The sequence below is a fragment of the Caloenas nicobarica genome, chromosome Z, assembly GCF_036013445.1.
Source record: "Caloenas nicobarica isolate bCalNic1 chromosome Z, bCalNic1.hap1, whole genome shotgun sequence".
Lineage (NCBI taxonomy): Eukaryota > Metazoa > Chordata > Aves > Columbiformes > Columbidae > Caloenas > Caloenas nicobarica.
Window position 1 is genome coordinate 21,817,100 of NC_088284.1, and position 14,373 is coordinate 21,831,472.

A 14,373-nucleotide genomic window follows, 5' to 3' on the forward strand; every position below is an offset into this window, starting at 1 on the left:
TCCTGTCCCCGGCTGACCCCAGGCTCTGCAGCCCCTCCTCGTCCTGGGGGCACCGGAGCGGCCCGGCCTCCGCCGTCCGCCCCCTCCTCGGCGGGACCCGGGTCCGTCCAGGAGGGGGGAGATGGCGGCGGGCGGGAGGCGGGCCGGCCTTCGGGAGGGCAGCCAAGGCAAACAGCCGCCCTTCCCGGAGCCGGGGGGAAATTCGCGAGACGCTGCTCACCCGGGCTCCGGGCGGTGGACGGAGGCGCCGCCCGCCCTGCCCGGGGGCGGAACGGCCCGTGGCTCTTCCCGGCACTGACCCGGGGGGGCCGGCGCGTCCCGCTGGTCGCCAGGCGTGGGCTTTTCTCCGCCCTGTTCCTGAGGGAGCTGCTCGGAGGCTGCAGGTGAGTTATGCCGGTCTCTCCCCGTCGCGGCAGCCCCTTGTTCCCCCAGCGATCTTCCCCTTGCCTTCTGGTGCCCGTTAAAACCTCGTCACCCTTTGCCCGCCCCTTGATCCCCGCTGTTCCAGGCATCCCTGGGCACGGCGGGTGCGGAGCCTCGGCGCCGCGGTCCCCGCACTGCTCCTCCGTCCTCCAGAAACTGAGTGCCCCGGCAGCACCATCGCTTGCTGCTGAATTTAAGGCGTTTTACGACGCCCCCAACCTTCTCTTCTTTCAATATCCCACTATTTAACTACAGCATAAAAGCTGCTGATTTGACCTGAGCAAGAATTACTGAGGTGAGGTGCGCGGTGGGATGAGGATGCTGCTCCTGGCAAGCTGTCAGGTTTGGTTTTAACGTCTCCAGTTCCTACTACTTTGAGAAGGTGTTAACTTGCTCAGAAATGCAAGGCCAGACCTTCAAATCCAGCATCATACAGAGAAAAAGTGTTGCTCTTGTGTTCTTTTAAATAGCCGAAATCTGTTCTTTAATCTCAAAACCGTCAGAGTAAATGAGAAAACATCATAAATTCCAGGGTGGTTGCTGCATTCTTTGGAAATTGACTATTTTTTGGCATAATCTTTTTTATCTCTTTTTGTATCTAAATATTGCATGCCCAGCCTGTTCCCTACTCCAGCAGATTAAACCAGATCCTAACAGCATTACAAGCAAATCATGCCTGAAAACATGGTAAAATTCTTCCTCTTGGTATGAGTCATGCCACCATGTTATGTGATTCCTTCCCTACAATTGTTAGCATTTGCTTTCTGATAGGGTGGGAGTAGTCTTACACTGTTGAGCACTTTCCACTTTTAGATCCCATTTTTTTGCTATTTAATTGCTTTTTTGTTTGGATTCCAGCCTTCATGGGACCATGGAATACATAATGTTTTCCTGCTTTGGCAAAGCTCTTCAGAAAACCAACCGCATGCATCAAAGAGCTTTCTATTTGTCAAAAAAACAGGAGATAAAGCTGTCCCTAAGTGATCAGATGATTACATGCCTATCAGACCTTAATTGTAGAAATTCTTTCCTTCCATGTACAGCTTTTTAAACTTGTTGCTCACCCATTAGATCACAAAGGCTTATTAGGAGCTTTCAGTGTCTTATATACAGTTGTATTTTTTTGTGCTAAGTGTAATTGAAGCCATCTTTAAAATTGCTTGGGAGAAGAAAGCCTGAGTACAAGGACTAAAGGAAGGATTCATGTGCTTTAGGATTTGGTGTCTCAGGTATTCATTATTTTTTTTTTCAGAATTGTTGAAAATTAAATTTTCTATAAACAGTGTGATGTTTATTTTGAAAAGGAATCTATTTAGCAGTAGAATGCTTTGGAAGATGCTACTTTACCAACACTCAGTAGGTTTCTGATGGATTGGCACTGCTCCCTGTTTCAATTAAACTGCCTCAGCTGGATGTCAGCTCTGCGCTGTTGATTTTACAAGGGATATAATATTGGTAATTGCAGGAATCAAGAGAGTGGAGGCACACTTCAATGCAGCCTTTATACAAATCATTGACTTAGGGTGTTCTAGCTCATTTTGGCACTCACCTAGTTGTCTCTTTGGTTAAGAGGCAAAAAACACCTCCAGAGGACAAGTTAGCCTACTCACAGCCTCGCTTACTTTCTAGGAATACCTGTTTTTCTTCAGTGGCTCTGAAGGAGTTCATTAGGTTTTGTCACAAAACACATCAGTTCTGTTAGCGACCTTGTATGGCGTGGTATGGGCTTGAATTGTGATTCCTATCCTCAGTCTGTCTGTCTATGAAGTAGGGGGAGTGAGAATATACAATGAAAAATGTGATATAAACCCGAAGTAGTATTATTGCTGCATTTGCTTCACTGACAGTCCTCTTCCACCTCTGGTTTAGGAAAATTTGTCCAGTCAGTAGTGTTCATGATTTGGTGTCCCTATCTAATACTCTCCTTTAAATGGATAGTTTTCTAGATCCTAGCAGCTGAAAACTTTTTTTTTCTTCCCAGCCTGTGTATATGCTCTGGTTAATTTTAGGATGTTGATTTCAGCTGGCAGCTGTTTCAAATAAGCAAATCAAAGACCACTGAGAGAGGAAAGTTGTATGAAGTATGATGTGAAATATACAGTTTTAGAAAGATTGATACAAAACAGATTGACTGTGGTCAATTAACATTAGAAGTTCATAGCAGGGGCTTAGTTTTCTTACACACATGGGTATTCCAGGTACTGTAGCAATATGTGCACTGTATAGCTCCAACTCCCTGGCAATGACTCCCAAATACTCTGAGCCTGATCTTGAAAGAGGTTTCAGCTGAATGTTAGTGTTTTAATACCTTTGAAGAGAGGTCTGACAAAACGTTTGTCTTAGGCTTTTTTACCAGATAGATAGTGGGAATTTCTTTTTTGTCTCATCAATGGTGTCACAAAAGCATTGACTTGGACGGGACTTGGGGACCACCTAAGCCAGCCTTTTGCTCTGAAGGACAAATAGTTTACCTGGTGATAGTTATTTAGACTTTTTGCAACCTACTGAAGCAGATTTCATCTTTTCCCAAGTTAATATGCTCCTGTGCTTTCTCCACTTCTTGAGTGATTGCTCCTTAGTTGTCAGGTCTCTGAGCAATTCTTGTTACTGCTGAACATTATCACAGCTGCCACCAGGTTTCCAAAATGGTTCAGTTCTATTGAGGTATCTATCAGTACTGATTGATTTGAAGTTAGGCTGGGGAATCCTCAATCCATTTGTATCTGTTTTATCACAGCCCAGTTTACGTTTTTCCAACAGGAAGAATTACAAATAGACTATGTATTCATAGTTTTAAAAAAATCTATCAGTGTTTTGGGCTACAGACTAACAACACTAAGCAAGTCTACTCTACTTACCCCCACAGATGTTGAATTTTTGAAAGTGTGAAGAATATAGAGTAAAATAAAAAATTCCTTGCTCAGTTAGCTTTTATAGCTCTGACATATCATTTTGTGCCCAATCATTCTCAAATTCCTGCTCCGTATTATCCCCCATTTTATAGATAATTTCACAGTGTGTACCAATAACCGGATTCATCACAGAAATTAGAAGTGTAGCTACTGTTGTTAATGATGGCAAAGAATTAGATCTCAGAGGAGTGATTATTTCCTTCTATTTGGCATTTATGAGGCCATGTCTAAATTACTTGGTCCAAGTGCGGGCTCACAGTACAAAGAAGACTGACAGACCAGACTGAGTCCAGCAGAGAGACACCAGCAGGCTTTGGAGGCTGGATCACAACTAAGAGTCACTGAAGGAGCTGAGTTTGCTTAGCCTTGAGAAGAGAAAGATAAGGGCAGCTCTAACTGCAGTCCTTCCCAGCAGTAACTAATGGGAAGTTACTGACAAATTCTCTGTGATTCTGTGATAGACTAGAGAAATGCCATTGCAAAATCATCTTAATGACAAAAGTAGCAAAAAAAGAAAAAGTATTCAAATTACATCTCTGTATTCAAAGTCACTGGCAGAAGACCTTTTTGTTCTTATCTGCAATAACAAAGGACACAGGCATTCCAGTTTGGAACATGGTGACAAAACGTGACTTCTCTTAGGCTTAAAAAACCTCAGCAGTAATTCATTCTCAGATGAAGAACTGTGGCATACTAGTGTGGTATTCAGATTCTCACTTTTCTTGTGGCATTTGGTAGTCGTTCACGATTTCTCACAGGTAGTACTTTGCCTCTTCCAAGGTGATGAATTATTTAGGTACCTAAAAACCTTCCCTGGCCTTCTGTCGTCATTCCCTTTGTTGTTAAATTGTTTTCACTTTTGGTAAGGATGTAGTTAATCTATTATCATCTTTTTTTTTTTTTTTTTTTAAGTGAAATTGTTAATGTATTTTGTACAACTGTTTTGACTCTTTTAATCTTTGTAACCAAGACACAGGCTTTTAAATGATTATATAAGAAATGTACTTCATTATTGATAATATAGGACAAGTGCTGGACATTAGTTGGTAGTAATTACTGTATGTGATTAATTTGTTAGTCATGGGCAAAAGTTTCTGCATAAAGACAATTTAAGTCAAAATATTACTTCTGTATTAAGGACTGTATTTCCTTTTCCTCAAATAGTGTTTCATTGGTTTAAATTTACTTCATATTCTCTTTTGTTGGAGAATTCGAGAACTTTTCCTGTGAAAACTGGTTTGATACCTACAATTGCACATATTATCACAACCTATTATACAGTATTAAACTAGATTATTGACATATTGAATAGCGAAAAGCATTGTAGCTGTGCAAAATATGTTTATATTCTGATGGTGATTTATTATATTACAGTGCCCTTTAGTGGAACACAGATAAAAATAAATAAATAAAAGTGATCTAGGCCGTGTCATTAGTGAACTGGCAGTGTAAATGACTGGAGAGAGATACTTAAATTAGACATTTATTTCAATACAATAGTTGAGAATGCCTCTTAAGAGCAGAAAAGAGTTTGGTTTTGCTTCCAAAATAGGATGTAATTTAAACAAATAATCTAATACTTCTTGATTTCCACAATACTTTCCCACTGTATTTAATGTTGAATTTAAGTGATACATGACAAAGAGGGTAAATAGCTTTGTGTCCAGCTGCAAAGGTATTTACAGAATCAGGAGTTCTGTGGGGCCAGGTTTACATTGGGCTGATATAATTAAGTCGGGAGTTATGCTGTTGAACCTGACTGACCACCCTTGTATTAAATTGGTCTTCAAGCAGACAGTCAACTCCCTTGAATTTATGGTCAGCTTTATTGTTACTTTTTTTTTTTTCTGAAAAAAGGCATACAAGATTTAGCTTTGTGTGTCACTGTTAATTTTGTATCATTCAAAAGAATAACAATCTACTGAAGAGTTACCAGAAGTTTTAACACAATTAATGTTGGAAAGACTTCTTTTGTGTCACTTACTTTCCGCCCACTGCTTTATAATAGTCATTCTGTCATGTTTATTCCAGACAAAACATATCAAATTATTTTCCCTTTTAGATATTAAATTTGATCAGATGATTAAAAAAGTCTAAACTTAGAAAATATACAAAGAAGCAGATTCCCCTAAGTCAGTTGTTGGAACTCTCTATTAGTTGCATGTGAATCAGGCCTAGGTTCTCAAAAATATTTAGATTCTTTATTCATGTTGATTCTAGTGTTGCCCAAATACTTTTGAGAATATTGGTGTAATGTCAAGAAAGACTGCAGAAGCAACACTAACCTTTCAAATATGGTGGCCTCCGTGGGAAGCATTTGTGCTTGCAAGGAAGAATTTGGGGCACCCTGGAGCAAGGGTGCTTGTGAATGTTGAGCCCTGGGTTGCAGTGCTGCACATAGGGCTCTTCCAAATTTTCTGTGTGACCTTTAGAAACACACACACACAAAAGGTTGAAATATTTTCTTCCGACCCTATGGAGAAATTCAGAGATTCTCAAAACCGTTGACAGTCATTAAACTTCAGTGTCTGTAGCTCTGATGTATTAAATTGGAGGTTTTCCGCTAGAAACAAATTCTGGAGCAAATTCCTGGCCCATCTGAAATTGTTAAATGTCCTGTCCTTGGCTTTAGTGGGGACAGAAGGTCATCCTGCTTATCTGTCCTGCTAAGCAGTTTCAACTTCTGTCATGGAAGCAGTGGTAGAAGACTCTTTATCAGTATTCTACACAGCTCCAGAAATGTAAAATGTGGAAATTAAAGATAGCTGTATCCATAGTCCTCTTCCTGTTGTTCGGACTCCTGTAGCCTCTGTGCCTGAGTGTTTTTAACCGTGCTGCTGCTGAATGTTTCCCTCTCCCTTCTAGATGGGGAATTTGCAGGTGATTCATGTCTTATGAGATCTCACATATGATCAGTCCCTCAGCACTGGGTTTTACAAGTCGAAAAGAATTTCATCCTGTCACTATGTGAGTGTAAAAGCTGTAAAATGAAAGCCAGATAGAGCTGTGTGGTGCTTGAGATGACAGTCCTTATAGGAGTGGAACTTGCTAAGACTTTGATCCTTGTATTTCAACTCCAGTCTGACTAAAGCCCTCCATGTAGTCTGCTGGGTGCTGGCAAAGGGCGAGACCATGCTTGCCAAAGTCTGATGGGTTCCTCAGTCAGGCTATATGTGGAGAAGAAGCCAGAAGGCCTTTCGCACCTTTGAGACTTTTTTTTCTTTCTTGTTAGAATGGATAGCTTGTCACTTGTGCTGGAGAAAAGCCAAAAATATATCAGGACAAACTTCTGTTTTAATATTCGTTGGAAATAAGTGGAGGGAAAACTTCGAAGATGTTGTGTGTTTTATTTGTTTAGACTGAACTGCATTTTTTGAGTGTGTTGTATTTTTCCCCATTCTGCAACCAGGTCCTAAAAACAAGAGTGTTTTTTTCATTCCTTATCTTTCTCCATTCTTCCTGAATTTCCCTTAAATTGCCTGGAGTCTATGTGGTTGGGTTTTTACTTAATCATTCTTAAATACAGTCGTATTATCTGGAATATTGTCTGGCATGCGTTTCTCTAAAAGAAAAAACTAAATAGAAATGTCTTCTTTCCTGATAAGTCTTGTGCAGGAAAGGGCGGATGAATGATGAATCACTTCATAGTTCTGGCAGTACTGCTCCCCCTGAGGACTTGCTACACTACACACTCACAGCAAGGTAAATGTCTGAACATTCGCTTTTTTATTCAGAAGCAACTATAACAACAGAAGCCTTGGGTTTGCTCATATGTAAGTCTCCTGTGATTAAGCAAGATATTATACACTTAATCAAAGTATTCTCTTTGCTAAGGTGATGAAACAACTTGTATGATTACGTTTTATAACCCCATCATGCAAAATCCCCTGTTGAATCAATAATTTGCAATTATGTGTATTTATTTATCTGCTTCCTCTCTGTCTCATGTGGTTTTGATCTGTACTCTGTCATCTTCAAATAATTTATGTCCTTTTTGACAATTTTTCTTCTTTTCTGCCTCTTCTGTTTGCATTGTCTTTCTTGTTTGTCTCGTCTACAAACACTTTAGCACTTCTCTTGGCCCTTTTCTGCTTGTGCCACAAGATTCCAGGACCAGATTTTTATTTCTTATGTTTCACATGTGTGTCCAGTACAAAGAAAAAAGCAAATATGCATATTCAGAGGGACGAAGTTGAATATAAGGACAAAGCTGTGTATTTTAAGGTAAAAGTACTGCTTGCACACTTGCTGCTGGCAATGGCATTGGGCATGACTCAATTGAAAAAAAAAAAAGGGACTTAATATTTTTATTTGAATTTTCTGTGACCACCACTGGGAAGGCAGAACTTATCAGGCTTTAGTTTGCTTTATAGAAGTTGAATTGCCTTAATTAAGTTGGTGAAGGAGACAGAGGGGTGCTTTTTGTATAAATGTACTTGATGTCATACTGAAGGGGGCACTATATCTGTTTCAGACTTTTTTACCTCTCTTTAACCCTGAGATTCATGTGTTCACACACCATTCACCCAAGGTGCCAGTTCCTCAGTTTTGAAACTCTATTACCAATGCCCTTAGAGAGGCAGAACTTTGTAACGCAGGCAAGTCCAAACAGTTACTGCATTACAGTAACTTGGTCGCTTGTTTTCACATGCAATTGTTTAGGAATAAAAGTAGCCTCTGTTGTTAATCATAAAGCTATTAATATAGTCTTGAGTTAGCTTTCAAGTTAAAACAAGTTTTAAGCTGCCTCAGTTGTTTAAATTTGCTAGGAGAGGAACTTTGCTCTGTGAATGCTATAAATATTTCTTGCATGTGTAAATTATACTACAAAAGCCTTTGAATCCCACATTGTAACTCAGTGGCCTTCAAGATCTCTGATATCCTTAGCAATATAGTTTCTTCTGTTTGCTGGTACTATGTAAAAGCCGTGATTGGTGATCTAGATTCTTATGCTAGGCTTTGAGGAAAACATAAAAAAAGTGATATATCATCTAACTAAAAGAAGAAAGTGGAGAGACACTCGTGTGGATGGAGAAAAAACAGAAACTAATGAGACCTTCAGGTTTTTTGTCAAGTTAATGAAATACAGCAGGTAAACTTGTTCTCTGTGGTAAGAAAGGGGGTGAGATTTTAGCTTGGACAAAAGGAGACAGATGTAGAGAAGATAGGCAAGGTCATAATCAATGCAGTAGGCGTAGTAGCGAGACTTGCAATTAGAATTGGCTAGAGAAGCAGCAGAAAAGAGGGCAGGGCAATTCAGAAGATACACACAGATTTGTTTTAATGGTGCACCCTGAAAAAGGAAAGGGTTTCTGTCAACTGGCTGGCTTTTCTTTCAGTCACACTTGTTTCCTTTCTCTGGGAGTCTTACTTTGCACCTGTGAGTTTCATTGAGAGACTAGCTGGGTCTCTTCCTTGTTTGTTTGTTTGTTTGTTTGTTTGTGCTGGGCCCATCTGTCTCCTCCCAGTTGCTTCAGCACTGCAGAAGGAAAACATAAGAATGGCAAGGGTTCAGAGCTTTAGATCAGCCATCAATTTGCATATGTGAAATGAGATCCCCTCACAGGCATTCTCTCTGTTAACAGAGTGAAGAACTTACAGGTAAGGCTGACAAAAAGGTGAGCAGCTAACACTACATACTGGAGAGGAGCAACATTGCAGTCAATTCCTTAGCATAAGTGGGATTTTAACAGCCTTTATCTGGTTTTGATGTTGTAAGTCTGTATAATGTGGGGAGCTAAAGTGTGTCTTGTCTTATCTTCCCAAAATAGCATAAGGCACTCTGCTTCCACAGTTAATTTTATGGCTCACTTTGTTGCTTTGGTTGTTCTGGCTCCTTACCTAGTGAGTCTTTGGTAGTGAAGCTAACAACATTTCTGTTTTCCAGTAAAACCTAAAATTGCTGCTCCCTCATCATTTAGGCAAGTCGAAGTTATCCCCAGGCCTTCCACTTTGTTTATTCAGTTCCAGACATCTACTAGTTGTCACAGGTTTCCTTATCGTAGTATAAAACTGATCATCATTATTTTTGAAAAGTAACTGTCAAGCAGCAGATAGAAGACACAAATGCTGTTGAATTCTGCTTTCATGTACTTTGTTCATGTTGATTTCTCCCTCCAAGCATATCTGAAGAAGCCTATGACAATAGTTTCCTCTAGATTGAATGCATATGGTTATGGTTTTGCTTTGACTTCTAGTACTTTTCAGAATAGAATGGATTAAAAGTATACCAACAGAGATTGCAGATGATTTTCTAAGAGAAACAATCCTTTCTTTCGGCAGTTTTTTGTAAGCTGTTACTTATGGTACAATACATACTTTCCTCCACTTATTCTTTAATTATAGGCTAGACTTGTATAAGCCACTAAGCTGTGTCAATGTCTGTATTCCCATAATTAATAAATATGCCTATAAGGTGTTACTTGCTTCCTTTGATTGATCAGGGTTGTTATAGCCAACTGCATCTCTTGAGCCTTTCATTTGCTACAGTTAATGTAAACATCCACATGTAGGGAAACTGCTGCACAGACGTTAGTATAGAGCAGGCACCACAGGATAAATTGCAAACCAGTTCAGATATCTGATTGCTACCAAGAGCATCTATCAAAATGTAGATTCTTAAACTAAATTTCCTGAATTCTTGCGTTTCTGCCAGTAGTCATTGGGTCAGTGGGTGAAGCACATTTGGGAGAAATGACTGTGGTGGCAGTTGTGTGAGAAGGAGCTGCTGAGGCCTCTCAACCCAGCATGTGCCTGAGAGCTGTGGCTCTAGTAGGGCAGGAATGCCCAAAATTAGTTCTGTTTTGTTAAAATGTACAGTTATTTCTGTGATTTCTTTTGTGTGTCCTGATAAGTACAAACATTCTGACCGTGTCATTTATAACAAGCAGAAGCATCTTGGAAAGCAACTGTGGCAAAGGAAAAAGCCTAGTTACTTGACCATTTCAGTTCCTTGGCTTCATTAACAACCAGATAAAGTTTAGGGATTTTTTTGTTTTGTTTTATGTCTTTGTTTTTCAGGAAGGAGACAAGATACAGATCAGTGAGCACCATATTTAATCTCTTCCAAAAGTCAGGTTTTTTGAGATGGGTGACAGAGCAGATATCTAAAAGGATGGACACTCTTATGGTGATCTGTAGTTTTCAGCAAGCTAGTTTTCTTAAGGGGTGTTTCCTGACACCAAAAGCAATTTCAGTCTGACTTTTAAGCATTATATTATTCTCGTAATTAACTCCAGATCCAGAAAAGGATGGAGATGCTAGTATAACCATGTGTCTAATTCCACTAGAAGAATCCACAGCCCTGACTGAGCAACCTAAGCTCTGTGTAGAGCAACCAGGAATGTGCCTAATACTAGACTGTCATCTGAACTAATTACTGGAGGGAAACTCTTGTCTTGTTCAAATACTTTATTTGCATTAATTAATTTAATCTTAATTAGGTCAGAGAGCAAAACTGCGGGCAGGTTTTCTGCCCTAATGATGAGAAGGCTTGCTTGGGTTTGGGACCTCTCGGGATTCAGTCCCTGTTAATGCATCATGTTGTGCCTCTTCATAAGACTATAAAGGGGTGGGTCAATATGCCCATAAAGTAGCTAGTAAATTGAGGTCATAAAGAAATTAAATAACATACCTAATGTCATGGTAGGGGGCTATTGAGTAGATTCAGGAACCTCATTGTAGCCCGCTGATGCCTTAAGATGAAAGATTGTCTTCGTTTTTGATATCAACAGCATGGGTCTTGATCACTTTTTAAAAATTGTAATTCAGAACTGTCTGGTGTGGAACCTATCATACCTCTAGCCACTGTTGTTTCAGATTTGTTTTGTAACTTAGGTAAACATTAATATCTTTGTGTCCTTTTTGTGCTCCTAGAATCCATTGTGTTTCCAGTAACGTACCTTAACGTTTCCAAGGAATTGGCTTTTCAGCGGCTGCTGGTGGAATGGGATGTTGGTAAGTCAGCACATGATGCTGAGCTGGCAATGTCGTTTGAAATACAAGTCCGTCGAACAGGTGAAACTACTACTGTGTGGACAGTAAGTGTATTTTTGAAAAGGTATATTGCTTATTTGCAATATAAAGGAAGCTAAAGGAAAATAAGTTGTTCAGATGTGCATGCAGATAGCCTTGCTATATACATTTATGATTTACAACATAGTAATTACCAAACTGTTCTAGAAATACCTCTGTATTTCACTAGGTGCCAGACTTGGTCTAATGTTACACCCAGGGTTTGTGCAAAAAAAAAATTTGGTCATATGAAGAAGTAATTTCCACCTGTGCAGAATATAGATATGCCTTGCATACCCTTATTGAGGGATCGTGGCGGACAGACTTAGGAGATCTGTTTTTGAAGGCCTCTGTTTCCCTTTCATGGTGCAGGTCCCCTAAGCAGCCTCCCAGAAAAATCCCTTCCATTGTTCCTAAAAGCAATCCTTTTTGTAGCTTGATTACTATCCTTCACTGGTGACTAACTGAACATGAGTCACGTTGCTGCAACTCCTCTCACCTTATGAACCAAACGATAGTCTCAGTGTGAGTGAAGCCATTTAAGAATTGTGCTTGGTCCTGTTTGCAGTTACCTTATATCCACCTCTCCAGTTAAGGAAGAAGCAGTGATGACTGCTAGTTTTCCTTAACACCTAAACCAGCCAAATTTTCTGAAGAGGTAGAGATCACCCAAATCATAGGCTTAAGCCTGCTCCCAGTGTTTTACCCAGTTTGTGACTTCAGCATGAGAACTTTTGTCTCCAAAGAAAATGTCATCTCTTCTGGACCTGACAAAAAAAAAATCATGCATTTTAATGGTATTATAATCCATTATGAGTCATCTGCTGATTCAACTATGGAAGAATATGAAATGCACATGTCAAAATTTAGGAAAACTGGAAAACTGCTCTAGCTCTTTTAAAGCTGCTATTTGTGAGAAAGAACATAAAGCAGAGAAGAGCTTATTTTTCTGAAACTAGAAGTCAATAATATAAGATGGGCACTGTTAAGAATGACAGCTTACTGTGATCAACCTAGTTGTTAGTATTTTGTCTCTGATTTTGACAAATGACATCTTCACTGCAGATGAGGTTTATGCAGTTCGGAAGATTTTGACCACTTTGATCCATGGGGCAGGATTTTTAGCACCTATTGAATAGATCTAACCCTGAAGTCAGAAACTGGGGCCATATAGCCACAAACAATTAAGTGGTTTTTTGGAGTACCCTTCCAACAAACTCTTATTAACTTGCTGGAAGAAAGAAAGAGTTTTTCAAATCTGTTCTGTCACTCATGTTTATTACATGACAAGGAAAATAAACAGGGTATTTCGGATGTCACTACCACACAGGAATGTATTTGCTTCTGTGTTTTTCTGAAGAATGTGTACCAATAAAGACGTGCTGTGAGTCTACTCAAAGCAAAGCACAGACAGTCTATATAACTTCCAAAGCAGTGACTACATTCCCCAGTGCTACAAATGAGGAATTAAATTGTAAACTGGCTGCAGAGTTTTTCTCAGAGTGGTGGTATTATGAAAGTGCAGGTATTGCTGATGGAAAGCAGTAGTGGAGAGCAGTTCTCTAGCTGTCAGCATGAACCAGGACCCTGGTACAGCTCATACAAGCAGCACAGATCTATATACTGAGAATCTAGTACGGTTGCTTTATTAAGAAGAACTGAAATATATGTTCTGTTCTAAAATGTATTCATAATTACAGGTGATTAATAGAATTCTTTGAGCCATTTTTTCCTGATACTTATGGGCTCTCATGCCAGGAGAGATCCACACTTGGGATACATTTTAATCTGTCTGGCTGTGTGACTGGATAGTGCCCTAGTTAGCTTTAGTTGCTGTGCCATGCATTGGTGCAGCTCATTTAGTGCACAGGTGGGCCTTTAGGATATTATATTTTAGAAAGCAGCATAATATTTTATATTTTTTCCTGTTTTTCTGCATTTATATAATTCAATATGAAAATGTTTGCCAAATTACAGAGCATTTAGGTCCATTAGAACCATTTCAGGGAAATCAGCAGCTATCTTCCTACTCTGCCTGTCACAGGTGGTATTGTACTGTCCTCAGATGCTGTGCCTCAGAACTACAATGAGATATCTGCATAAATCCTTACTGGCCAGTGCAGATTCCTGCTGTAACTCAGAGCCAGGGATATGTAACCCAGAGCTTTAGACAAGGTGCGCTTGCAGGGAGCAGCATCTGTGCGTGTTATTACTCATGTAACAGCAGGCACAAATAATGTACTGAAAGTCTCTGAGGGTGAATACATTTCATGAGAAGCAGGGCCTGACTCACAACTGTGCTGTCAGAATCAAGTAGTCTTCTTGGCAGCACATCAGTCACTCCACCACTGCTAGTGCAGATTTGTAAGCAGTTACTTAGCTTACTAGTTACTTAGCGTGAGATCATGTGTAGTGAGTGGGATTTCAGAGATGGCCTTTTCAAAAGCTTTTTCTTCCTTTAAGCTTTCTCTCTCACTGCTTTCGATTGTACTTCCAAAGTGCCTACATGTCACTGTATTTTCAATACTTTGCCTTACTGGCTTTTGTTTCTAGGAGTTTCATAATGTCACACTAGATAAATCAGGAGACCCTCTTCATTGGATATGGGATTCAGACTTACCTTTGGAGTGTATGTCACACTCGGTGAGAATCAGGAGCAAAGCAGAAGCATCAAAAATCTGGAGTGAGTGGAGTCTGTGGAAGACTGTCCTGGGTAAATAGAACAAGACTTTGCAGTATTGTTATTGATGTGGGTTTTTTGTGTGGTTTGGGGAGGGGGGGTTGGTTGTTTTGTTTGTTTTGTTGTTTTTTCCAGTACAAAGTTAGATTGTAATTCACCAGTGACTTTTACAGTAAAGTCCAGTTCAGGAGAGGTGGCATCAAATCAAGGATCTATTTTGAGCTCTTTTGTCTCTAAGCACTAACAACTTTTTTTTTTTTTTTTTTTTTTTTTGCTTGCAATGATAGCAATGCTTCAGCCACTGTTTTAATTTGCAGACTATCTTCCTAAGCTAGTAGACTTTAG

The 14,373-nt window shown here is 39.8% G+C and overlaps 1 protein-coding gene across 3 annotated transcripts in view; it reads left to right on the top strand.

Annotated features, from left to right (window-relative positions):
- Window positions 1-200: 200 nt before the first annotated feature.
- Window positions 201-14,373, top strand: part of LOC136002548 (oncostatin-M-specific receptor subunit beta-like) — a 36,408-nt gene continuing 22,235 nt past the window's right edge. For 2 of the 3 annotated variants that reach the window (XM_065657680.1, XM_065657681.1), the window contains exons 1-4: window positions 201-383; window positions 6,941-7,037; window positions 11,211-11,374; window positions 13,902-14,061. In XM_065657680.1, the coding sequence (XP_065513752.1) occupies window positions 6,965-7,037; window positions 11,211-11,374; window positions 13,902-14,061 (397 nt within the window). In that variant the 5' untranslated portion in view covers window positions 201-383; window positions 6,941-6,964. Of the gene's footprint in view, window positions 384-6,940; window positions 7,038-11,210; window positions 11,375-13,901; window positions 14,062-14,373 lie in introns of those variants that run through there. The other variant, XM_065657682.1, reaches the window with a different exon arrangement.